This window comes from Macrotis lagotis, chromosome 6 (assembly GCF_037893015.1).
Source record: "Macrotis lagotis isolate mMagLag1 chromosome 6, bilby.v1.9.chrom.fasta, whole genome shotgun sequence".
Taxonomy (NCBI): domain Eukaryota; kingdom Metazoa; phylum Chordata; class Mammalia; order Peramelemorphia; family Peramelidae; genus Macrotis; species Macrotis lagotis.
The window spans coordinates 73,072,076-73,098,790 of record NC_133663.1 but is presented as its reverse complement, the minus strand read 5'-3'; the positions used below and the strand labels follow the sequence as shown (position 1 = coordinate 73,098,790).

The 26,715-nt window shown below is 34.9% G+C and overlaps 1 protein-coding gene across 1 annotated transcript in view; it reads right to left on the bottom strand.

Moving 5' to 3' along the window:
* Positions 1–9,992: 9,992 nt before the first annotated feature.
* Positions 9,993–26,715, bottom strand: part of ABCA12 (ATP binding cassette subfamily A member 12) — a 231,375-nt gene continuing 214,652 nt past the window's right edge. The window contains exons 48-53 of the mRNA XM_074191440.1: positions 25,760–25,894; positions 20,381–20,484; positions 17,618–17,710; positions 15,670–15,775; positions 13,224–13,361; positions 9,993–11,252 (exon numbers count right to left, since the gene is read on the bottom strand). Coding sequence (XP_074047541.1) covers positions 11,145–11,252; positions 13,224–13,361; positions 15,670–15,775; positions 17,618–17,710; positions 20,381–20,484; positions 25,760–25,894 — 684 coding nt within the window. The 3' untranslated portion in view covers positions 9,993–11,144. The remainder of the gene's footprint in view (positions 11,253–13,223; positions 13,362–15,669; positions 15,776–17,617; positions 17,711–20,380; positions 20,485–25,759; positions 25,895–26,715) is intronic.

Genomic DNA, 26,715 nt, shown 5'->3' with positions numbered 1-26,715 from the left:
AAATGGCTCTCAGATTGAACTAAAACAAAGATTCTCCCGAAAGGAAAATTCAACATTAAATAATAGTCTGTACTATGTATCATGAAAACAAGAAAGGGAAGAGCAACTATGACAGAAGCAGATGGAATGAATATTTTGGAAATTATTTTGGAACCCAACCACCTGGTTAGGATAACAGCAGAATGCTCCCAATGATTGTCCCATATACACTGGCAAGCCTAACAACTGAATTAAGAATACATTCCGTATGTAGGAGAGAGATGCCACATGAAATGAGAATAGAGCTTTGGACTTATAGTCAGGAGACTTGGAGGCTTTGTCCTTAGTTAATGATGTGACACTGTGTAACTCATATGATCATTGACAAGGGGTGGAGGTGACCCCATTGGCACATCCAGAGATGGCAAGACCTGAGTTCAAATTCAGCTTTAGATACCTAATAACTGTGGTCTTGTGGTAGTCACTTAACTTCTTTTTGCCTCAGTTTTCTTAACTATAAAATGGAAAAGAATAGCACTACCTGCCAGGGGGGTTGTGAGGATAAAATAAATGATTTGTAAAGTGCTTAGTATAATATCTGAAAGTAGGGCCTATATATTTTGGTTCTATTTGCCTCAAATTTCTTCCCATTCCTATCCATCCTCCATTCAGTGATTTTCCTAAAATGTACATTCAACCAAGTTGCCCTCCTACTCAATAAACTCTGGTGCTCCCTATAACCTCTAGGATCAAATACAAATTGCTTGATGTGGTTTTCAGAGGCCTTCATAACCTAGCCTCCTTCTTACCTTCCCATTTCCTACCTTATATCTTGTTTTCCAAAATATACTCTGTGACACTTGTCTCCTGGCTATTCTATGAACAAGACACATCTTCCCTTTGCTCCCATCAATTTCTTTTGCTTTCCCCTTTCTGGAATGTTCTCCTTCCTTCAAGTCCCAATTAAAATCTTATCTCCTATCTCATCTGCCAATCTTCTTTATTCCCCCTCCCCATCATGTCCAACTCTCCATGACCCTATTTGGAGTTTTATTGGCAAAATGGAGTAGTTTGCCTTTTCCTTTTTCAACTCATTTTACAGATGCGGAACCTTGAGGCAAATAACATTAAGTGACTTGCCCAGGGTTTCATACCTAGCAAGTGTTTGAGGCCAAATTTTAACTCAGACCTTCCTGATTCCAGGTCACCTAGCTGCAAGTATTTATTAAGTACTTACCTTGTGTAGATTCTGTGTTAAGAACTTTATACATTTTTTTCTCACAACAATCCTGTGAAGAAGGTGCTATTATTTTCCCCATTTTGAGGAAACCGAGGCAGATAATGGTTAAATGAATTTCTCAAGATCTCATAGCTGATAAATGTTTGTGACTGAATTTGAAGTTGGGTCTACCTGACTCCAGACCCAGGGTTCTATCCATTGTGCCACTTAGCTCTCTTAGGAGGATGAGAAAATTGAAAATTAGATAGAAAAAGTGACTTGTCCAAGACTCTAAGGCAGTAAGTATTAAGGGCTGAATTTGAACCCAGAATGGAAAACAATTTGATGCAGAGGAAAGGATGAAGGATTTATTGTCAGAGCTACTACTACTACTACTACTACTACTACTACTTACTACTTATGTAAATATGAGAAAGTCACAACCTCCCTGGGTCTCAGTTACTCATCTGTGAAATCATGGGTTATATTAAGGTCCCTTCCATCTCTGGATCCTACAATACTCTGAACATTAGAACCAATATTTTTTCTATTGTAGTTTTGTGCCTTCCAAAACCCCTAATCTCTCAGTCTCTGCTTCTTCATTTATAAAATAAAGACAATAATAATTTATGCTGTCTGCTCCCAGAGATGTGCAGAAAGTTCCTTGAAATTCCACATAATTGTGAAATAATATCATATTCAAGTTATGCTGTAGTCACTTTATTTGTCTCAATTTTCCCAAATATAAAAATGGGCATAATCCATTCTGTCTCTTCTTTAACATGAAAAGCTTGTTTCATGTAGAATGAATCAACTCTATTTCTTAAATTCCTTGAGAAAAATCACTCTATGAGGTACCACCATTACTAAAATTAATAGTAGCCCTACATCTCTGCATTTTTAATGATGTGCATCTTATCATAAAGCAGTAGCATTTTAAATTAGTGTTGGCCACCACCACATTTTTTTTAACAATTAACTTTATCTTAGAAAGCCTTAATTCCTAGCCTTCTCAAATAAGCATAATCACATGAAATGTTAAAACAAAATTATTAGATAAATTTCTGTATCAATCAGTCTACAAAAAAGCAATAGTAGCAAATAATATTGTAAAAATAATATCTCACTCTGTTGAAATATTTATATATTCTTTCTTCTCTCCCTCCCTACTTATTTTGAGAAATGGATATAAATGAATCACAATCTCAAGAGACTCAAGGGTTAATGGAAGGACGCATAATAATGATTTAATATGTGGAAGCATCTTATGGGTCAAAGGTAACATCAAGGACACACATGGCTAGAGGTCAATCGGCACAGTGGAAGGTGTACTAGTGGAATAGCTAACTGGAGGAGTAGATTCTATCTCCACCTTGGATATTTGCTACTAGTTTGACCTTGGGCAAGTCATAGCCTTCTAGTACTTCAGTTTCAACATCATCAAAGAAGATTGGGGTGGGGGAATAAATTACAAGACTTATGAAATCTCTTTTAGCACTAAATCTAGGATGTGGCTGGCACTGTAGTGAAAATGAGGGATGAGAGATGAACAAGCTTGGCCCTCCTCCATGGGGCTAGAGTTTCTACGGACAATTTGCAGAAAAAATAGGATGAATGTCCTCTTTATACAGGATGAAAATATAATTATTGATCCCTAGATTTTTACCAATAGAAGGAATACCCAATCTGATGACATTTATTGAAATATTTAAGTATAAGTTAACAAATCTTCTGTCTTTCTTTTTTTCTCTTTAAAAAAATTATTTATTTGTTTTTCCATCAACATGCAAAGGAAGTTTTCCCCAATCAATTTGCAATTTATATTTATGTTACAATTTACATTTTTCTTCCTCTCTCCCTCCCCTCCCCTCCCTGACAGAAATCAATCTAATATAGACTCTACAAGTGTAATTATAGTAAACATAGATTCATATTAATCATGTAGAACATCACATAATTCACTAGAACAATTGACATCATATTCTGTTTCCTTCCTCTCTTCATACTTCAAATTACTTCAGAATCAATTTCTATCCTCTTATCCTTAGCACCAGATGCCCAAGGCAACCTCTCTACCCTTTGTGAAATCATGCTTTTGAGCCTCACCTTTCCTCATTCATTTTCTTTATTTTCCAGTTTCTTCATCTTTATTTTTTAATTATATTTATTTTTATTTTCATACAAATGTTTTTTATACATTAGTAAAATATTCTTAAGAGTAAACATAATACCCCTCCCCCCAAATATAGACCCTCATGAGCAATAAAGCAAAGGAAAGAGAAAAAATTAAAATTAAAATTAAAAACAATAATAAGGGCAGCTAGGTGGCATAGTTGACAGAGCACCAGCCCTGGAGCCAGGAGAACCTGAGCCCAAATCCTGCCCCAGACACACAACAATCACCCAGCTGTGTGACTCTGGGCAAGCCAACCCAACCCCATTGCCCTTCAAAAACCAAAATAATAATGATAATAATAATAATAAAAATATGCTTCAGTCTATGTTCCAACACCACTAGCTCTGTCAAAGGTGGATCCCATTCTTTATGATAAGTCCATCACAAAAGCTACTTCCATATTTTTCCACTGTTGCCATTGCTAATTGCAACTCCCTCCTTCATACTTCCCCACTATCATACACAATATGTTTTCTCTTCTTTCACTCTGTCCCTCTTCTTAAATGTGCTGTAGGGTAGCTGAGCGGCAAAGAAGACTGATCATCGGTCCTGGGGCCAAGAGGTCCCGAGCCCACATACCATCCCTAAGGCCCAGCAACCACCTGGCCCCATGGTCCTGGACAGGCCAACCAATCCCAGCCCCTTGCAGGAAGTAAAAAAGAAAATGTGTTATATCTGACCACTCTCCCCCATGGTCCACCCTCTGTTCCAATATTCACATTACTCCCTTCCCCCTGTCCCCCTTCTCTCCTCCTTACTCTAGATGTCTATACCCCATTGAGTGTATATGTTGTTTCCTCTCCAAGCCACCTCTGATGAGAGTAAAGTTTCCCTCATTCTTCCTCACCTTCCCCCCCTTCCATATCATTGTAATTTCTCATTGTAATAGAAAAAAATCTTATTATATGAAATATCTTAGCCTATTCCACCTCTCCTTTCTCTTACTCCCATTACATTTCCCTTTTAGCCATTGACTCCATTTTTAACAATATATTATATCTTCAAATTCAGCTCTCTCCTGTGCTTCATCTATAAAAGCTCCTTCTACCTTCTCTATTAAATGAGAAATTTATGAGTAGTATCATTAACATTTTTTCTATGCAGGAATACATGCAGTTCATCATCATTAAGTCCCTCATATTTTACCCTTCTCCACTCTCCATGCTTCACCTGATTCCTGTATTTGAAGATCAAACTTTCTGTTTAGCTCTGGCCATTTTAACGGGAACATTTGAAATTCCCCTGGTTCATTGAAAGTCCATCTTTTTCCCTGGAAGAGGATGTTCAGTTTCGCTGAATAGTTGATTCTCAGTTGTATTCTAAGTTCTTTTGCCTTCTGGAATATTATATTCCAAGCCCTATGAGCTTTTAATGTAGTTGCTGCTAATTCCTGTGTGATCCTGACTACAGTTCCATGATATTTGAATTGTGTCCTTCTGGCTGCTTGTAATATTTTCTCTTTGACTTGGGAGTTCTGGAACTTGGCTATAATATTCCTTGGGGTTATTTTTTTTTTGGATCTCTTTCTTGGGGAGATGGGTGGATTCTCTCAATTTCTATTTTGCCCTCTTCTTCTAGGATATCTTGGCAATTTTCCTATAGGAATTCTTTTTTAAATGATGTCAAGGCTCTTTTCCTGATCATGACTTTCAGGTATCCCAATAATTTTTAAATTATCTTTCCTGAATCTGTTTTCCAGATCAGTTTTTTTCAATGAGATGTTTAACATTTTCTTCTAATTTTTCATTCTTTTGGTTTTGTAGTATTGTGTCTTGACTTCTCATAAAGTCATCAGATTCCTTTAGCTCTATTCTACATCTGAAGGATTTATTTTCCTCAGAGAACTTTCTTATCTCTTTTTCCATCTGGCCAATTATGCTTTTTAAAGCATTCTTCTCCTCAATAACTTTTTGAACGGTTTTATCCATTTGACCTATGCTGGTTTTTAACATGTTATTTTCTTCAGCATTTTTTGGATCTCCTTGACTAAGCTGCTGACTTCTTTTTCATGTTTTTTCTGCATCTCTCTCATTTCTTTTCCCAGTTTTTCTTCTATCTCCCTTACTTGATTTTCAAACTCTTTTCTGAACTCTGTCATAGCCTGAGCCTAATTTCTGCTTTTCTTGCAGTCTTTAGATGCAGGAGCTTGTACTTCCTCATCTTCAGATTGAATATTTTGATCCTTCTTGGAATCATAGACAATGTATTTCTCAATGGTGTTCCTCTTTTTTTTTTCTGTTTATTCATTTCCCCAGCCTGTGCCTTGTTTTGGGGTGCTTCTTGGGCTTTTGAGTGTTATTGAGACACCCCCCCCCACACACACACAAGGATCTTAGTGTGTGAGGCTCTGTCTTCCCTCCTGGTCTGTGAAGGATCACAAGCTCACCCCTCTGCTACAGGGCTGAGGTGGGGGGAGGCTCTGCTATTCTATGGGGGGGCCTAGACTGCAATCAGGATCTGAATGTGATCAGAGCCCCAGAGTCCTTCCTGTTCCAGATACAGGGGACAGATCTCGGAAGTCTCTCTCCACTCCTCTACCTTTGTTAGGCTGAGCACTCAAGGCTCAGTTGCCTGGGGGCTCCTGCTTACTGGCTCTGCCTGCTTCCAGTTCTTGGATCTGGGCTGCAGCAGCCAAACTGTTCACTGAGTACCCCGAGGGCTGGGCTTCACGTGCTTGCTCTGGAAGAGGTCCCCCTGCTGATTTTCCAAGTTGTGCCCAGTGCTCCCTGGGGTGAAGGTCAGGAAACTACCCTGGCTGCTGATCCACAGCTCCCTGGGCTCCGGGGATGCCTCTAGGAGGCTGAAGTTCCTTCACTCTGAAGGGCCGCCCCTCTAACCCCATGGAGCAGAGTCTTTCCACTATTTTCCAAATTACCTTGGTCTGGAGAACTGCCTCACTGGATCTTTCTGTGGGTTCTGACTGTCTCAGAAATTTAATTAGAGTCATTATTTTATGAGTTTTGAAATATTATAGAAAGAGGCTCTTCTCCTGTCACCATTTTGGCTCCGCCCCAATCTTCTGTCTTTCTAAGAACTGGAGTTTAGAATAATAGATTTACAGTAGGAGATCTCTCTCATTTTATAGGTGAGGATGCTGAAATCCAAAAGAATAAAGTGACTTGACTTCATATTCAGGCAGTATTTGGCAGAGCTAGGGTTTTATCTCAATTCTTACTTTGAATCCAACTTTTATTTCTACTATATCATATTGCCTCTCCCCCTCAAAAAGAAAAAAAAAGAAGGCAAACAGATTAGTATAATCTCTTTATAATGGCAACATGGGGGCAATGATCAATCTTGATGGACTTATTCATTCCATCAGTACAGCAATCAGGGACAATTTGGGCTGTCTGCAATGGAGAATACCATCTCTATCCAGAGAAAGAACTGTGGAGTTTGAACAAAGACCAAGGACTATTACCTTTAAGTTAGGGAAAAAAGCCTGCTATCTTAGTTTTTGTTTTTTTTTTTTGCAAGGCAAATGGAGTTAAGTGGTTTGCCCAAGGCCACACAGCTAGGTAATTGTTAAGTGTCTGAGACCCGCTTTGAACTCAGGTACTCCTGACTCCAGTGCCAGTGCTTTATCCACTCCGCCACCTAGCCGCCACCAAAACCTGCTATCTTATTGTCTGATCTTGCTATCTCTTATACTTTATGTTTCTTCCTTAAGGATATGACTTCTCTCTCATCACATTCAATTTGGATCAAGGTATACCACTTAAACAATGTAAAGACTGACAAATTGCCTTCTACAGGAGGTGGAGGGAGGAAAGTAAGATTGAGGCAAAAATTGTAAAATTCAAAATAAATAAAATCTTTATAATTCAAAAAAAGTATAATCTCTTTATCTTATCATGGTCAAAGGAGATATAATCAGTTAACCTTGAGTTCCTCCTGTATCCCTTTGAATCCTTTCTTCCTAAAAGCCACTCACTTCTTATAACATCTTTTTTTTTTAAAAAAGGGGAAGAGGGGCAAGTTAACAAAATTAATTAATGTAGAAAAATATAGCTGTTGTGTATATTCTCCAAATTCTTGAACTTCCTCCTCCCCTTTCCCTCCACTTCTGGAAAGGAGAAGGGGAAAGTAGTTTCTTATTGATCTGTTTTGGGGCAAAGCTTTCTCATTATGTTTTTACAACATAATTTTGGTTGTTTTGTGAGGGTGTTTTTTTTTTTCCCACTTACATTGCTATAGTCATTTCGTATACTGTTTTCTTGGTTCTGTTTATTTCAGTTTTATCAGTTCATGTAAGTCTTTTCATTCTTCTCTCTATTCATCATGTTTTACTGGGCAGTAATATTCTTTTGCAATCATTTATGGTAATAATAATTTACATTGAACAATTATCAATTACTTTTAGTAATTAATTTTAATAATGAATACATTTTAGAGCAATCGATTTTTTTTTAACCATATCCCAGTTGATAAGCATGTACTTTGTTTTTAGTTCTTTACTATCACAAAAGTATTTTGGCACATGTGAGGAGTCTCTTTTTGTTGATCTCCTAGCATCATTTTTTAAAAGTTTTTGCAAGGCAAATGGGGTTAAGTAGCTTGCCCAAGGCCACAAAGCTAGGTAATTATTAAGTGTCTGAGGCCAGATTTGAACTCAGTATACCTAACTCCAGGGCCAGTGCTCTATCCACTGTGCCACCTAGCTGCCCCCCAACATAATTTTTAAAATCATAATTATGTTATTTCAAACAAGGTGAAAATATAGGGTATGTCCCATGGAAGGGAGTACAGGAGGTGGAGAACCATCTATTGGAGCAGATCATAGTGAATATGTTTTCCTCATTCTAAGTTTCTACATCAGAAACAAAATTTAGTTGTCTTTATAGACAATCTAGGCAATGCAGATAAAACAATTGCTTTTTATGAGCATAATCTAGAGTGGGTGTATTTATTTGGAGAACTGTGTTACCTTAAATCACTACAAATAATTTAGCAATGTAGACTCATTCAGTGAAAGGTTTAGGTACTGTACAAATAATTTCAAAATATGTTAATAAGCTTTGATTGTAAAAAAACAGTAAAAATATTGTTATGCCCAATGTAAAGCAAAGAACTAAATCAAGTAGGACATAGAAATGAAGAGATACATCTATTAAGACAGTTTTTTGAAAATACTCTGATATATTAGAGAAAAATTTGAGTTTATTTGTAATTTCATTCAGGAGAAACATTAAGAATTCAGAAAACTGCACTACTTCATAATAATTGAAAGCTTCAGTTCTTTCAAAACCCATGTCCAAAAGCAAGCTTCAGACCTTTTCCCAAAAAGAGTGCCATATTTATTGCATATCTTCTGATACAGTGGTGGAGGAAGGTTGGTCCCTACTCTCCATGTTCCTTACCTTCCACCACTGGCAGAGGCTACCATCTCTCCAGAACTGTTAGTTTTACCAACTCTTACCTTATATGGAAACCTGGTAGAGGTTGAGCAGGAGTCAGAAGTCATGGCTCAGCTGTTTATTGTAGTATTTCTGTATCTCTCAACCAGTTAGTTTCATAAAACTGTGCTACTGTTTTTAGTAGATTCCTATAATTTTTTATGTCTGATGAAGTTTTTGATAAAATAGTAATGGAGTATTGGAGTGTGTTGCTCCTAACCTTCTTTCCCCATGGTCTTGGTGGTTTTTCTTTTGTGATTTTGTGTAGCACAGTGATTTTAAAGAATGTGTATGTCCATTATAACAGAACTGACTGTAAAGGCAAAACAGTGTAATTTCAATTGCAGAATAGATCTCAATGCTGTTTTTGACCATGTCAATGTTAATATATTAAAGAGATCTTGTTGGGTCCTCTTGAAAACTAGGGAAGAAGAATGCCTCCTTATTTGACCTCAACAAGGACATCCTAGACTTTCAATACAACTCAGGAGAAACAATTTATTCTATGGCACTGGCATTAGAAAGACATTCTTCCTTGGCTTTCCTCCCTCTCTTGTTCTGGTTTTCAGACTGCATAATGTCTTATTTCTACCAATATTTCTACACTTCCTTTCTTTCTCCTTACCTTCCTCCTTCTCTTCTTTAACTCTTTCCTCTTGTCTTTCTTTCTTTCTTTTCTCTTTATTTTCTTATCTTTCTTTCCCTTCTTTTTCTTCCTCCTTCCCTCCCTTCCTTCCTTCCTATGCATATTGAAACCTTCTGAATTAATACACAAACTTTTGGGAGATGCAGTTCAAAGACTCCCAGATATTTTTGCTCAAATGTGTAATCAAGTCCTAGAAAAGTGAAACCCTTTGCCTTACATCAAATAGCTAGTAAATGGTTGCACCAAGACTGAAACCCACATTTTTCATTTCTGAATACAGGGTTTTTCATAGCCTCAGTCTTAGGATCATTGAAGGTTCAGAACTGGAAGAGCCTTTAGAGGTCACCTTGTCTACTCGCCTTATTTTACATGTGAGGAAAATAGATCCAGAGAGGGCAAAGTCACATAGGTAGCAAATGGCAAATACAGAATTTGAACCCAGAATGATTTCTACTGTACCACAATGTTTTCCAGGAACTCATGATGAAATTTTTAAGACTGATGACAGTTTCCAAGCAAACCCTTCATCCAGACAATGATGATTATCATTTTTCTTTTGGTTACTTTGCAGGACTTTATTGAGCCTTCAACAAAAGAAATAGCATATGAGCCTCTGTATTTTGTTTTGTTTTTTAACTTCACTTTTATTGATTTTCAACATTGAAACAGTTGTACCAACACTGGCATCCTTACGTATATACAAAATGTTTCACTGAGCTATTCATATATAGAAAACACCCTAATAGGGGTCCTTAATAATGTGTTATCAAGGATCCTGTCCCACAGCCACCTGTGTAATCTGACACAGCTTGTGCATTTTAGCTAAAATTAATCTTTGAATGTGCCTCCTTCCCCAAAGATACTCCCTGGGCAGAGGTGTGCCAAATGGCTCCATCAATAGCTGAAGAAAACTGCCTGCCTGCAGCACACGGATTCTTTCCCAGTTTCCAGGCTCAGTATCTGCCTGGTTGACACAGCCATCTTTTTCCTGAAATGGTATCTTTCTCTTTTTTTTTTTTTTTGGCCCCTAAGCCTCCTCATTGGCAGGGATGACAGATCAGAAAGGGGCACATATTCTCTTTACCACCAGGGTAAACTGTTCTCTTATGCCCCATTCTTGTGGAAATGTGCTTTTTATGATAGGGGGGTGATGCATCCCCATTTATAAACAGGTCCAGAGGTTACCTATCAGAGAACAGTGTCATGCATTCATTCTGTGGCCATAGTTTGGCATTGATGTGAATGTAATCCTCATTCAGTATGGATTATGGTGAGGGCATTCTTTTGGAGAAGATGCCTATTCTGTTGTTTTCTTATATCTGAGGTCTTTACATCTCTATATGTCCCATTATTTCAAATTCTCTTCTTCATTCTGATTTTGAACTCTTAGTAATAACTATGTTTCTTATGCTTAATTTTATGTATGTAAATGAATAAGGGAAGATGTCAGCATTATCCACCCTCAAGCAGCTTTGTATTTTTTTGAGTAGCCTCACAGTAAACACTTTACTCTTCTCAGTGTCCTTTGTGCATATGTTCATTTCAAAAGTGACAATGCATGTATGGCTCCTCAGACTCCACAGTTCAGTTATCTTGCTAGTCTCACACAATTCTAAATTTTCATGCAACAGAATATTTTAAAACTAAGATACAATGAGGAATTGGCATCTCCAGTGGCTCCTTTTCATCATGAATGCATCAGCAATGAGCAAATGGGATCATCTAGGACTAAGACTCAGGGTGCTCATCTTGAGAATCTCCACTGATGCTGGAACCTTGGCTGCTTGTTTCCAAGTTCACATGGGCTTTTTGGTCCTTGGCAAAGTCAATGAAAACCTGATATTTCAAAGGAAAGCAAATGGTTACTATTGAGTCAAATTAGATAAAATGTTGGGGAATACCCACAGAAATGCACACACATAAGAAATAAAGTATAGTATTTCTCCAAGAAAACTCATGAGATATACAGACATATGTTCAAAATACTTCATTTAGAAATTGTTTACCTTAATCAATTAAAAAATAATCATGAACTTGTTATAGGCTATGTCTAAAATGTGACCTAGTCCAACAAGTTTGCTTAAATGCAAGATACTTGTTAACTATAAATGTTCAATTAAAATGAACATTTTAAGTTTAAATGCAAATAAAACTGTAATGAAAAGTATGTCAATTAAAAAGAAATCAAGAACTGAAGGAGGCAAAAATGGAGCCTAAATTCCCACTATAGCATATAATATATATATTATAGGCTAATTAATTAATTAAATTTGAATTTTCTAAAATGACTGCCTGCCAAGATGAGTCAAGAGGACCCAGACTTTATCTTCTCGCATGCTTATATCCTTGGTGAAAATTTCACAATTTCACAGTTTATGTCTTAATATTTCAATACTATTTCTTTTCTTCAATCAATCAACCACCATCTATTAAGCAAAACCAAGTTTTTTTACATTTTTTAAAACAGCTCATTGGACTGGCTAATGAGGGGAGAAGGGGGGTCATGGAAGGGAGGAGTAGGAAAGATGTTGATCGGAGGGAAGAATAGAAGGTTCCAGATGAAAAGACAGAAATTAAACTTCACAGTGTTAGGTCAAAATCTCCCATGGAAAAAAATAAATGGAAGCTCCAGTAATTTTCTTTATGTATTTGAAGATAAAGAGAAAGTCAGAAACTGTTAAAAAGAAATCCAAGGGTATTGGTTCTATTCAATGAAAAAAAAACACTACTTACTGAATACCTTTCATATTCATAAAAACAGGTGTGATGCTTGAAAATTGAAAAGTTCACTTTCCATTGGCCTTTTTTTATGATGAATTCACCAAGATTCTCCATAACATTGAGTTGGGCAAGTTATACTAAGTTAAAAGGGAGCATCTGTATTGGAGGCTGATCTGTGAAGCTCTTATTTACACCAAGATAGGTGATGTGAATGTCAGTGGAGAGAGACTCTTTGCAAAACCTCAATTGATATCATCTTGCAAATCTATTCAAATTTGGCTGAAGATTCTGTTTTGATATCCCGGCCTAAACTGTTGATTAGATTCTATTCTATAAAGATGATAAAATCATTTTCTGACAAGCAGAAACTGAAGTAAAGCATTAACTGCATCTTTACTTGTTCAAGTGAATACAAACTTCTTATTGCTTTTTATAGGTATCTGCTCACTTTTCATTCCTTCATTTATTAAACAAATATGTGTTTCATTGTGCGATGCACTGTGTTAGTCACTAGAGGAGATCTAAAATTAAAGAAATGCTTTTTTTTGTCCTCAAGAACCATTATAAACCAACAGAGATACAATATATTTGAATATATGAATATTAATAATCATACAAACTACATTAAAAGTTTAAAGGAAGAATCCACATCATTATAAGATGTGATGACAGATCACTTCCAGTTGGGGGCAATCAAGAAAGTTTTATCAAGCATATAGCATTTAAACTGGATCTTGATGAGTAGTAGATACAGAATGAATGAGCAGCAATAAGGAAAGAGGAGGGATGGTGAATGCATTCCAGGCTTAGAAGATATAATCTCCAAAGGATGTGCATTTTTAGAGCTGAAAGTCATCAATTGTCCATTAAAGAAATAATACCATTCATATGGTGGCTCCCAAACTCAACTATAGATTGATCAAAAGTTGTGCTGGGATTTGTGGTTACACACAAAGATACTAGTCTGATTAAAGTCCAATTCCATGTCATTTAAAAAGATATAAGTAGAACATTCAACAACTGACAAGCTAACGTTCACATTCAACAGTATGTGAAGTTCTTAGGAATAAATCACATTTCCCTTACCTCTTCTAGAGTTGTTTGACTCACTAAAAAGTTTGTGATATTTAAGGCCACCTTGTTTGTTTCTAGCAGATCAAATATATTTGCTACTCCTCCTGCTGTGACTGGAACATGATACTCCAGCATACTAAGATGCTGATCCTGTGGGAGTCAAAGGAATATAACATATTTTGGGATGTTAGGTAGTATTGACTTGTTTAGATATAACATTAGCAAGGGTTATGGAAACTGAAGACATTTTCCCCCCACTAAATGATGTTATAGAGTAAATATTGACTATGTTGTAAAATAACAGTTTGTAAAGATGAAATGAACATTTTCATGAAATCTAAAAGATAAAAATCAAAATTGAAAGCTGATGAAAATCAAATGTTCTCTATTAACTTTATGTAAACATTCATTCCAAGATCCTAGAGACATCACTTTTAGAACTAGCATCTTACTATGAAATTGTTCAAAGTTTCTGAGAATTGAAAATTTCATCCTGTCTCGTTTTTATATCTCTCAACACTAAATTTTTAAATTTTAGGATAGGATTCTACTCTTATTTTATTCTACGTCTTTTATTTCTATTTATATGTTCCAAGTATTTTATTTTAAATGAACAAATAAAAAAAATTGAGACTGCTGGGGCAAAAATGGACCTTTCTAGCCTTTTGAGTATCTTCCCAGATCAGAATTCTGATCTCCAGGTCTGGGTTCCTTTCACTATAACCAAACTGTCTTTCTATATAATACTGGACTTTTCTTTGTAGTTATTTTAAATCATCTGACAGAATTACATCAAGAAACCAACAAGAGAAAAATCCCAAATTCATCATTTTCATATAAAAACTTCCTTCTTTCATGCTTAGACAATACTACATTTCCTCTTTTCTGTATTACTTTCAACACTTAGGACCATCCAATTTCTTACACTCACTCAGAGTGTTAGCACATGTTCATTTTTATAACTAATGAATGTTTTTCAGATGGCTAGGTACTCATTCATTTTAAAGATCTATAAGTCGATAAGGATATAACCAGACAACTTGAAAATCTCTTCTTGCAAATAAGGAAACTGAGGTGATTATCTGAAGTCATTACCTTCCTAAGGCTATATATATATAATGTAAGTAAACACACACATATATATATATATACACATATATGTGTTTACTTACATTATGTACACACTACTTGTATGTAGCATATATTTAAATTAATATCTGTATGTATATATAAATAAATGTGTATATATAAATATTTTGTATATATATGTGTATTATATATGTGTGTGTGTGTGTGTGTGTGTGTGTGTGTGTGTGTGTGTGTAGGTATCTAGGAAGTATAGTAGATAGAATGCCAGACTTGAAGTCAAAAATATCATCTCCCTAAGTTCCAATCTGGTCTCACACACTTACTGATGATGTGATTCTGGACAAATTATTTAACCCTGTTTGCCTTAGTTTCTTTCTCTAAAAAATGAGCTGGAGAAGGAAAAGCAAACCACTATTGTCTTTATTAAGAAAACCCCAAATGAGGTTTCAAGAATTTGACACAAATGGAAACTGACTGAACATAATAATATCAACAGCATATATATTATATACTAAAGCTGAGTAGTTTTGTATGCTTAATAAATATAGTACATATATGTATTTATATAAATATAAATGTACATGCATTTACATACCCATGGGCATACACATATTTGGATGTGTGTGTATGTTGTTGTTGATTGCTTTTCATTACCCTATTTGAAGTTTTTTTGGAAAAGACACTAGAATGTGGTTTGCCATTTTCTTTTCCAATGGACTAAGACAGAAGTTAAATGGCTTATCCAAAGTTACACAGACCCTGGATTTGAACTTAGTTCTTTCTGACTTCAAGTCTAGTGCTCTAATCACTGAACCACCTGGCTGCCGCCTCCATATATGTATATGTATGTATATATATATATATATATATATATATATAGGCATATGCACTCTGAGTAAAATAATATGTTTACATTAGAAAGAAATAGTAGACATTTTACACACACACACACACACACACACACACACACACACACACACACAACACAAACTTAGACAAGAATCATTATCCCATTTCCTGATATCCTCCCTCTGCTTCCAATTTAGGTATTAAATATCAATTCTTACCACAGGAAAAAACTCTGGTTTCTATACATTTTTGAAGATATTTACTAGGTAATATAAATAATAATGATAGTTTATATTCTTATAGCTTTACAGTTTTATAACCTGTCTATAAGTTCAAGCATCATTATTCCCATTTTATCAATATGCACTTAAAGATGAAGTGGCTTACCCAGAGTCATGTGACTAGTAAATGCCAAAGTCAGAACTTCTGACTCTAAATCCATGCTCATGTTATGATTATTCCATCAACCCCCAAGTCCATGTACCATTTGAGTTTGCCCTCTTTTCAGCTACATATTTACCTTTAGATATGTTTTTGGGAAGTGCAATTGCATGAACTGTGTTAGAGCATCCATATTAGCTTTACTGTTCTTAAAATGAACCTTTACAGTAAATCCTCTTCCAAATCTAGAAGAAAAAGTTGTAAAAATGTAATGTAAACAATGCTTTAGTGAAATCTTTTCATTGGAAAACTAGCTAATAATCAATGATTTAATGGTATGTAAACCAGCATCACATTTCTTTCACTTTAAGACAATCAGATTAGGTTTTAATCTGAAAAGATTCTAATTATGTGATCTTAAAAATTTTATCTACACTGATAAATAATCATACTCAGAATGAAAGTTACATTTAGAAAATATCAATATTTTTACAAAATTCTTGACTTTTCATGGTAAAGATGATTTAGTAATTTTTTTTTAGGTTTTTGCAAGGCAAATAGGGTTAAGTGGCTTGCCCAAGGCCACACAGCTAGGTAATTAGTAAGTGTCTGAGACCGGATTTGAACCCAGATACTCCTGACTCCAGGGCCAGTGCTTTATCCACTGCACCACCTAGCTGCCCCATGATTTAGTAATTTGATAGCAACTTTAGTGTTGACCTTTCTAATTTGAAAGTGAATTAGTGACTAGAGAAGCATATTTCTTTAGATCCAATCGTTCCATCATCAGAGGAAGTTAAAATAGTATTTTTTCTTTCTTCAATGATAGTTACTTCTTTATTGGACTTTAGGAATTGTGATGGTATACCAGTGGTCTATTTAACATTTCCCTTTATCTCTTGAATGATCATAGAAAACATTTGAAAGCAGAATTCACCTTTTTTCAGGAATGTCCAATGCTGCATCCTTCTTACTATGTTGACCCTTCCCTCTTAATCCTTTACCTTACTTGTTCCCACCTCTGGACCTTTGCTGCTATCATCACTTCCAATCAAAACAAGAGCATGTAACTCTTACCATAAATAGCAACAACAATAAACTTCACAAAACCTGGAAAACTTATCGGGTCTTTTTTCATCTTCCCTCCTCTCTGGTGAATACTTTCTTGTGCTACAGTAAAGTAGTGTTGTTATGAAATAGGATAGGAAGATATATTCTGAAATTTGATTTATATGTGTGTGTGTGTGAAAATATATCAAATATTAATTGTATTGCTGATACTTAGTAGTTGATATTTATAGAGTATTTTAAGGTTTGCAAAGCACTTTACAAATATTATTTCATTACATTCTCACAATAATTATTGATATTGATATTGATATTGATTATTATTATCCACATTCAACAGTTGAAGAAACTAAGGCAAACAATTCTAGTGCCTTGCTTAGAGTAAAACAGTTATTAAATCTCTGAGCTCAAAATTGCATTCAGGTCTTCCTGACTCCAGGACAGGCACTCTATATTCTATGGCACCACCTAGCTTCTTACTCACATCCATAAAGGTAAATCCCCCAGTGATCATAGGTTATCAATTTTAGTATTACAATATTAATAAAGTACTTATGTTTATTTCCAGATATAAAATCCTCCCCTTTACAAACTTCAAATGTAGCAAAACTATAAAGCAATTTGTGAAAGAGCTAGAGAAAATGGTAATTAACATGCTGTCAAGTCTAGAATTTAATGTGTTTGTCAAAGTTCAACTCAACCTGAATTATAAAATAACACTATAGATTCTTTGGTCTGCTTCCTCAGTACATACCTATTTTTCCTCAATGATTGTCATGAGAAAAACTAATCTCTATAAATTTTAGGTGTTCTCTTTTTGTCAGGTTTTAAAAAGTAAACTAAACCCAAAACAAATATTTTTAAAATTTTAGGGGAAGATAGTAATTTCTTTGAAATGATTGGCTTTCTCACTCCATTTTCCCAATTTATTGTATACTAGGCAACTCAGATAATCCTTGAAGCAGAGTCCAACCCATATCTAGACCCATTTAAGAAACAATCTACTGGTTATTATTAACCTGCTTTTTATGTGCTGTAAAGAACCAATGCATTGGAATCTTCCATTCACCATAATGGCTAATCTGGTACAGAGGGCTTCACACTCCTCCATGCTGAAAAACAAAAATGGAACAAGCTTCAGTTTTCTATAGCAAGAATATAATTACATGCTTACCTTCGATTATCTGCGCTTTTAATGAGCTAAAATAATGACTTCAATTATGAACTTTTGGAATTGTGGTGATTCTTCCTGCTATGTTGACCACTTTCCTCTTAACCCATTATCTACTTGTTCCCTTTTGTACTTTTGCTGTTATCCTCATTTCCAAATAGAATCTGTTCCTGATTCCCCAGATTATTAAAGTTATTAGTTCTTTCAGCACTTGACAGTTCATCTTTTAAAAATCCTCCTCTCCAAATTATTTGTATCTCCCCTCTAACTTTTGCCTTCCCAACTTAAAATTTAATGGTAGTTGAAGGAACTACAGTTTTTTGATCCCTTGAGAGAAGGTATCTATAACCTTTAAATCTCACTGGGATCAGGTCTTCCTGTGCCCTGTGGATTCTTGTTTCCATAGAAGTGAGGACAAATATGGAGAATCAGAAGCAGACCTTTATTAAGTGATCTGATCTTAAAGAGTTAGGGGAATAGGAATTTGGGTTGCAAGATCTAAGGTGTTTGGTTCAGGAAAGAGGTGAATAAGTAAAGATTATGTTAGAATAGTAACCTTGAGTCACCACAGGAAATACAAGAATAAAAGAGAGTGGGATTAAGGATGGACTGTATTTTAGGGTGGTTGAGTCACAATGTGCCAAAAGTTGGAGGCTAGGGTGAGATAAAGGGAAGAGTTATGAAAGCTGTCCTCTACGGCAATACCTAGGATCTGCCCCTGGTGCTGAAGGGGGTTTCTTTTCTCTTGCCACAGTTTCAGTTTCCTTCCCCACTTTCCACCAAAAGTGGAAGATTATTTATTGTCTCTGGAATCAGAGGAACTGAGTTCAAATATCTTATCAAATATTCCCCTACAAGCTGTGTGACCTTGAGCAAGTTACCATAGTTCTCTTTATTTCAGTTTCTTCATCTTTAAAATGAGGACGTTTGACTAGATGGTCTCTGAGATGGCTTCTAGGTCTAAGTTTATTATGATATGATCCTCTTTCCTTTCCTGTCTCCCTATTTGTTTCAAAATCTATTAATTTAGAAGCATTTTTGGTTAAATTTTACCAGCTGAAGGCCAGAAGAGAGCCAAAGGAACACAGACTAATGAAGATACTGACCTATTTAGAAGGGCTTGGCTCCTAGATAGAACTTTTTTTCTATCCAGTTAATTATCAGTGGCAGAGGATGAGACCCCAAATAGTAGCTTTAGGACTCAATAAGGAAAGTGTCTTTTCTAGTATTTCTGAAGCAACAGTGATTACTTATATTCTCAAATTAATACTAATGATAATAATAGTAACAATAATGATCGCTAGCATTTGTTTGGAACTTTGAGGTTTGTAAAGCTCTTTATGTCTCATTTTAGATCTTCACAGTTCTAAGTACTCAATTACCCCTATTTTACAGATGAGAGAACTGAGGCAGACAATTAAGTGATTTTCTTTTCCTGAGTCACACAGCCAGTAAGTGTCTCAGACCAAATTTGATTCTTGACCAGATGCTTGATTTTATGTCTTTCTCTTCACTGAGCCAAATCACTGCCCAGGAGTACCTTTTTTTTTGTTTAATCAATAAAGACAGGGAGAAGAGAATGCATCCAGTTCTGTGGGATCCCTTTATCCTTGGCTTTTACAAGAAACAGTCAATTAAATACATGTTGACTAGTCTGGTGCTAATGGACAGCTCTTCTAGTCAATGACTCATGGAAAAAGAAAACAAAGTGGTTTTCTTCTCCAAATTCCAACCCCATCCCTTTAAATGAACAGGATAACTATTTGGGGTGGATGGGTCCTATTTCTACAAATTCCTGCATTAAACACTGAACAGCAGATTATAAAATATGGCCATAGACCCTTTGGGACTTGGGGTGGGGGGGGAATATGTGATTTTATTGATGTAGGAAATTCCCAGCTAGGATATTCCATACATTAATGAAAATCAGCAATAATTTTGCAACTTTCAGTCCCAGAGAGATGGCTGGAGCATTCTAAAATTAAGTTGTCTATTCAAGTTCCCACAACCCGTATCTCAGAGGCAAGATTTCAATCCAAGTCTTCCTGAAATCAATGCCAACTTTCTTCTTTTCCATGATACCATTAACAGTTTTCCCTATAGTTTTAAAATTTATAAGTATGGTCTTGGCATATAATTACTTTATGTTAAAGAGTATGTTAACCGCATCCTCTTTGAATCTAATCTTTAGTTGAATATTTAGTTTTACATTATATATTTGTCTTAGGAAACAATTAAACAGTCATTAAGTTTAAACAGATACACTAAATACATTTGTGTATATCTATATCTATACATACATATATATGTATATATATATATATATATATATATATATATATATATATATATATATACACACACACATATAATTAAGTTTAAATAGATGATGATTTGGATCCTATATCTCCAAGGTGACTTCATTGCCTATTCTTAAATCTGCCACCACATGCATCCTAGCACATTTTTGTGTATATATGAAAGCAGTCAACAAATTCTTATTTTCAATTGACTATAAATATTTTAATTGGTTATTTTCATGAATATCATTGTGAGGAGAGATCCCAGAATTCATAGTCTTAGATCTCCAAGTTTCTACAATTTAGTTTACCTGTGAGAAGTAAGGATCACCGAGCATTTGTTTTGTACTTCTTCTGAAATGATCTTCCAGAGATGTCGTTTAGATTTAGGATCCATTCCAGAACTTGGCTCATCCTTAATAAAAAAAAAATCCCAGAAAAAGTAATTAATCAAATTAATTGATTTTTGAATGATATGCCTTACATGAATCATCACCACATCTGGCTTCCCTAGACCTGAACTCTCTTAATGAAATCCTATGACTAACTCATTTTAGGTTCCAGAGGCTTGTTTTTGCAGCTGTCAGGAAGTACCAAGATTAATCATTTTAAATTGTCTTTCCATTCCCCAAAGTGACAATATAAAAATGACACCTTTTTACTCTACTTTGGTCGAATTTCTACCTCATTGCCTGACAAAATAAGGTTGGCACTTTTCTTTTTGCATGGTCAGGTCCAGATCTGAGGGCCAGAATTTTAGGCTTTGTCCCTATGTCACATGACCTGAGCCAAATTGTCAGGACACTTCTGATTGCAGAGCTGTTTATTATTGTTGATGAGAATATACTCTGTAGTTGCAACACAAAGAAATGAGATGATGAGTAAGAGTGCTTGGAAAGGGAAAGAAATTTTGGAATGATAATTGTTACTGGTTCCCAATTACCATCTGGGAAAGATTTTTTAAAAAAATTCTCATTATTTATTCAACTGTGATCTCTTTGACAAAAATGGCACAAGCATAACTGATACTTTATAATTTATACAGCATTTGTTTTACAATGCCCTTTCAAGATGTGTATTATTATTATTATTACTGCAATGTACTAGCCAGTATAAAATAGTACCCTTATTTTCTAAATGAGGAACATTTGGCTCAGAGAGACTAAGAAAATGTCGGTATAAAATATTACCTTTATTTTTAAAAGGATATTATTTGACTCAGAGAGGCTAGTACTTGTCTATGGTCAAAACTGTCAGATGACAATAAAAGAGCTTGAATTGGGTATTTCTATACCCAGTGTTCTGTCATGATACCTCTTAATATACCAAGATGGTGTTATAAGGCAAAGAAAATATACAAAAGATGAATGTGTCCTTAAGAAAATTGTATTCCTTTTGTTTTATAACCCTAAATAGATGTATATATTACTTATGGATATATATATATATAATGCACAGCATTTATGGGTATATAGACATATATCTATTATATATGTCCAAATATATATGATAGATCTATATAACATACATTATAAGATATAAGGCCATATGTATAAATATATACATGTATATGTACACAGTGTATGAACTCAAAGATATGTATACATATGTACATGCATACATATCTATATATCCATATAGCTATATCTAACTATATTTCTCTGTCTATTTGATAGATATTTCAGATGGGTAAATGGAATTCAAACAATTAACAATTATTTATTAAATGTCCCAGGGGTACAAAGACAACATTTAAACAGGTCCTGCCATCAATAAATTCAATTAGGAAAGAAAACATGTATTCATTTAAGAATATACAAAAGGAATACATGGTTAAGGGGAGGGAGGATTAGCAGCTGAGGAGCTCAAGAAAGGCCCCTAAGTAGGTAATTTTTGAGCTATTATGAATTTTGAAGGAAGCTAGGTATACTTAGAGGTAGAAATGAGATGAAAAGACATGAAGATAGGAAATGGAATGTTGTGTAGGAGGAATAGCAAGAAGTCATTTAAATTTAATTTTAACTTAACCATAAATTAGAGAGGAACTAATATAAATAAGCCTTGGGAAGTAGATTGGAACTAGACTGAGAAAGTATTTATATTCTAAACATGAATTTGTCTTTAACCTTAGATGTACTTGGGAGTCATTGAAGTTTATTGAGTAAGAGAATTTTAGTGTCATGATTAGGTATGTGCTTCAGGAACAGCAAATACATTGACAAATGTTTGGAGTATGGATTAGAGAGTAGAGAGGTTTCAGGCACAGAGAATTTAAGAGACTACTGCCATATTAGAAGGTGATTCATTAAAGAAAATTAAAACAAAGGGGAATTATAAACAAAAAGAAAAGCAAAGAAATTTCAAAACTTCTTTAAATACTCACAACTTCTCCCTGAAACAATGGTTCTTTTTTAGAATTTCAATACATTATATATGTCATATGTCTATAAATGATTAGAAAGCAGTAATGGCATATATAATGAATGTAAGAAGGCTATAACACAGGCTAGTTGAGGAACTAAGAAGAAGGACTAGAAAATGATGGCATCTATATGACCAAAAAGGATGGTCTGGGAAGGTGACAAGAGTAAGGAATAACCAAGAGACAGCTCATATTCTCCAATAGTGTTGCCCCCATATGTAATGAGAAAGGGAGGAAGGTCTCAGTATACTAGATTGGACATGCTGTGGACAACTTGTGGGATAACATGGATATGAGTTACCCAGGAAGGGCAGGAATGGATGGGCTGCATTCTACATTATTGGAAGGAACATACCATACTGATGAGATCATAGATTGATTAGGACATCACCAGCATCTAGCACAGTAGTTGCTTTCCAAATGTTTGCTGAATGATCATAAAAGGGAAATAAAGTTCTGCTCAAATAATTAAGATGAAAAGTATAAATCACATTTTGAAAATGGATTCCATATAGCAAATAGGTAATTGCCAAAGAAAGTAATAAATCCTAACATAATCTCATAGACTAGCATTAGGCAGATATATTGCTATTTCTAGAAGGAATTTACCTAAGGATATAATAAGGTTTGGTTTGCTACCTTCTTTGGATAAAATCCATTTTAAAAAGGAATGTAAGGTTTTAGGAATTGGTTAAACCCAAGATGACTTTTCCCATGCAAGGGCCATTTATCTTTTTTGAAGATTATGTTTATACAAAAACACATAAAACATTTTGCCACTTTCTCATCTAATTTGGTGAGGTTCAGCCTGATTCATCAATGAAATGCATTTGTACAGTTCCTTTAGCTTTTCAAAGCCATTTCATCTCTCTTATCCCACAGGAGACTCTAAGTATGGTTTGTTTACATTTAAAAAATGCTTATGACCCTAGGATTCCATTATAGGACTGGTGTTGAGAAAGATAAAAGCCTGTGCAGTGAGTTTCTAGGTGGGAGTTGCAGTAAGTTGTATTGCTCATTAAGATCCTCTGGGGTCTGATTTCATAGGACCTCAGAGCTGGATGGCATCATGAAGGTCATCTAGTTCCATTTCACTTTAGAAAGAAACTCTTCTATTGTTGGTTGACAGCCTATGTTAAATACTTCCAATCATAGGCTCTTTATGACTTCACAGTGTAACTCACTCCACTTATTAGGAAGCTTTAATTGTTAAAAAAAATCAGGTTTGTATTGAATGGAAGGTTTTACCAGTAAACTTATACTCTCTGGATCTAGTCCAGCCTTTTGAGAAAATTATTTGACCCACAGTATAACTAAATTCAAGTTAGTTTATAAGATTTTAATTATACATAGCTGTAGACATTATAAGTATCTCTGGTCTACCTGATCTATATCCTGCCACTGGACTCATGGCTATGGAGGAGCAAGTGAGGTTGGTCACTTTACATAGCACCCCTTCACTCAAATCCAATTCACTTGCAAGTCAAAGCATCACTTTCCTGATGTCATAGATCTCTTCAAGAACACAAGTCAAACAACAAGGATAATAACAAGGGCTCTTCCAGGATTTAGAAGTCTCTAAAAGGAGAGCATCCTTGTGAATAAATGATCTATGTGTTTGCTGGATGAATCTATAATACTTTTCATTCAGTTCAGTATATAAGCTCACACCACTGGTTGTATCATCTGGACATCCAAGGATGAGAGCCTACACTAGGGGGTTGAGCAGGGCTTTACCACAGAGAATCAGATCTAGACGGCATGGACAGGAATTGTCATCTCTGATCATCATAGAAACAACAGAGATTGACACCTAGTTAGCTAAAGAGTTAACTAAAAGGTCAAAAGATATCTTCTCTTCTGATCTATTTCTCTCTTTTCATCTTTTGTCATCTGCCCTAGGTGAAGCTTTTCATACTTGCCCCACATGTAGTACTTCTTTATTCCTAAATAGCTCTGCTAGGGACCAATCAACTTCATTAATACTTACTGAACCCTAAGCGATCATTTAACTTTGGGTGAGATTATGTATACATTACCATTGAAACATAGTTTCATAGCTTTTAGATCATGAAGCAAATTTTAGAAGACAAGTACAACCCTTTTATTTTTGAGATGAAGAAATTGAGACCCAGAGAGCTAGGTACTTTATCAGGATCTCACTGCTAGTTAAGTGTCAGAGTCAGGATTGAACCCTGTCTTTTTGGATTCCAAATTCTCTGTATATACTATATCACATTACTTCTCAATAGTAAATCAGCCATAAGATCCAAATTTAGACAAAAATCTTTTTATTTTAAAAAATGTTCTTTCTTTGTTAGAAAGTATTGGTAGAATGTCTCTAGCCAATCTCATTTCCTATCATTTTTTTCAGAGTAAAGGACAGTGAAATTCTAAAAGAAGCAATGATAAAGTAAAACCTACATGAATTGGTTAGAAATAATTTTGTTCACTGAGAAAATAAAGTAACCAAAAAGATCTAGATTGTAGAAACTGCTTCAGAGATCTAAGCAAGGCAGAGACCCAGGTGAGATGAAAATGTAAGCAGACTCTTAAAGAGCTTAGTTTAGGCAGACTTACAGAATAGGGTGGTGCAAAACCTAGATATTTAAGGAAAACAACTTTTAGTGTCCTTATGGGGGGAAACTAATTTATTACTGAGAATGGGAAGGGGGCAAAGAATAGACTTCATAGCTAATGGATGAGAATGACTGAACAAGGTGGGTGGAATCCAGAAAATAGAAAGTCCTTGCTGATATTCAGATTCTGATAGAGAAGATTCCTGAAGGTTATGAAGGGCAATTCAAGGTAGTGGATTCTATAGCACTGAAACAAAAACTGGATTAGCATCAAAGAAGTCAGATAGGACTTATTAAAAAAGAGTAGAAATATTCTATAGCTAGTGGAAGATCATAATTAAACTGTAATAACTTTTGCAATCTGTAGGTAGGAAAAAAGTAGGGGGAAAAAGAGAAAAGATGACCTTTTCATTAACTAGCAATTAAACCCTATTAAACTCTGGCCTTAAATCTACTAGTCTGAATTCCCAGAAATTATTCATGAAACATCCTATTACTCTGCTGAAATCCACACAGAGGCTTAGACTTTTAAAAGAATGTATCTTTTCTAACATCCTATTTGAGTGCAAAATTGATCTCTGATGCTAATTGATTTAGATAAAATGTATAGATAGAAAAGAAAGATCCCTGAGTTCGTGAAGATGTGATCTGCCTTCTCTAAAGTTTAGAAGCCTTAACTATTCTCCTACCAGCAGTAGAATCGATGGTTTCCCAATCAAAGCAATTGCAGTCGATAATTTTCTTTTTGTGCCATAGCTGCACATAGATGTAGATTTTGCTTTATAAGGCATCAGCTGAAGTCTCCAAAGAAGTTTATAAACATTCTGCAGAAAAAACAAAAAAGAAAAAGAAAATAGAGCACCTTTCTTTATACACACACTCACACATACAAGTATACTTTACAAAAAAGTAGAAAAAGGAATTTGTCTTTGGGAGCTTACAGGGAAGTACTATAAAGGATGATTGGATTTTAAGAAGAGGTAGATTTGGGGGTCAATAGTAGGAGACCATTTTCCCAAATTGGTGATATCCCAAAGGGAATTCTCAATTGATCAAAAGCTTCAACAGGAGTTGAATGTTCACTGGTTGGGGGCTATCATAAAAGGACTCTATGATTTAGGTTCGAGTTAAATTAGATTATCTCTAAGGTTTCTTTTAATTCTCTGCTTATGATTCTTTGATCCCCAAAACATTAATAAAACTGAGATTACCAGAGTATAACACTTAAAACTGACACATAACAAAGACTGATGAAGTTTTAAAATAGAAATGCAAAGTGTCTTTTTTATAACTAAATGAGATATTAGTTTTATTTTATTTTATTTTTAATATATAAAATAAAACAAGCATTTCCATAATAAAGTACAAAAAAGGTAATTGTACATGAAACTGCAAATTTACCATGTACAACTTGCTGTTACTTTCAAATAAACGGCAAAATTATCATATAAATTTCTCTTTTTCTTCCCATATGAAATAATATTTGTTAAGCACTTAGAAGAATGCTTGGGACATAGTAGACACTTAATAAATGTATGTTCCCATCCCTTCCTTTCCTTTTCCTATAACTATCTACTCTATAAAGTTCTAAGTTTGAAACAAATGTTTTCAATTAAATAAGCAAGGAACCACAAAATATGGTAAG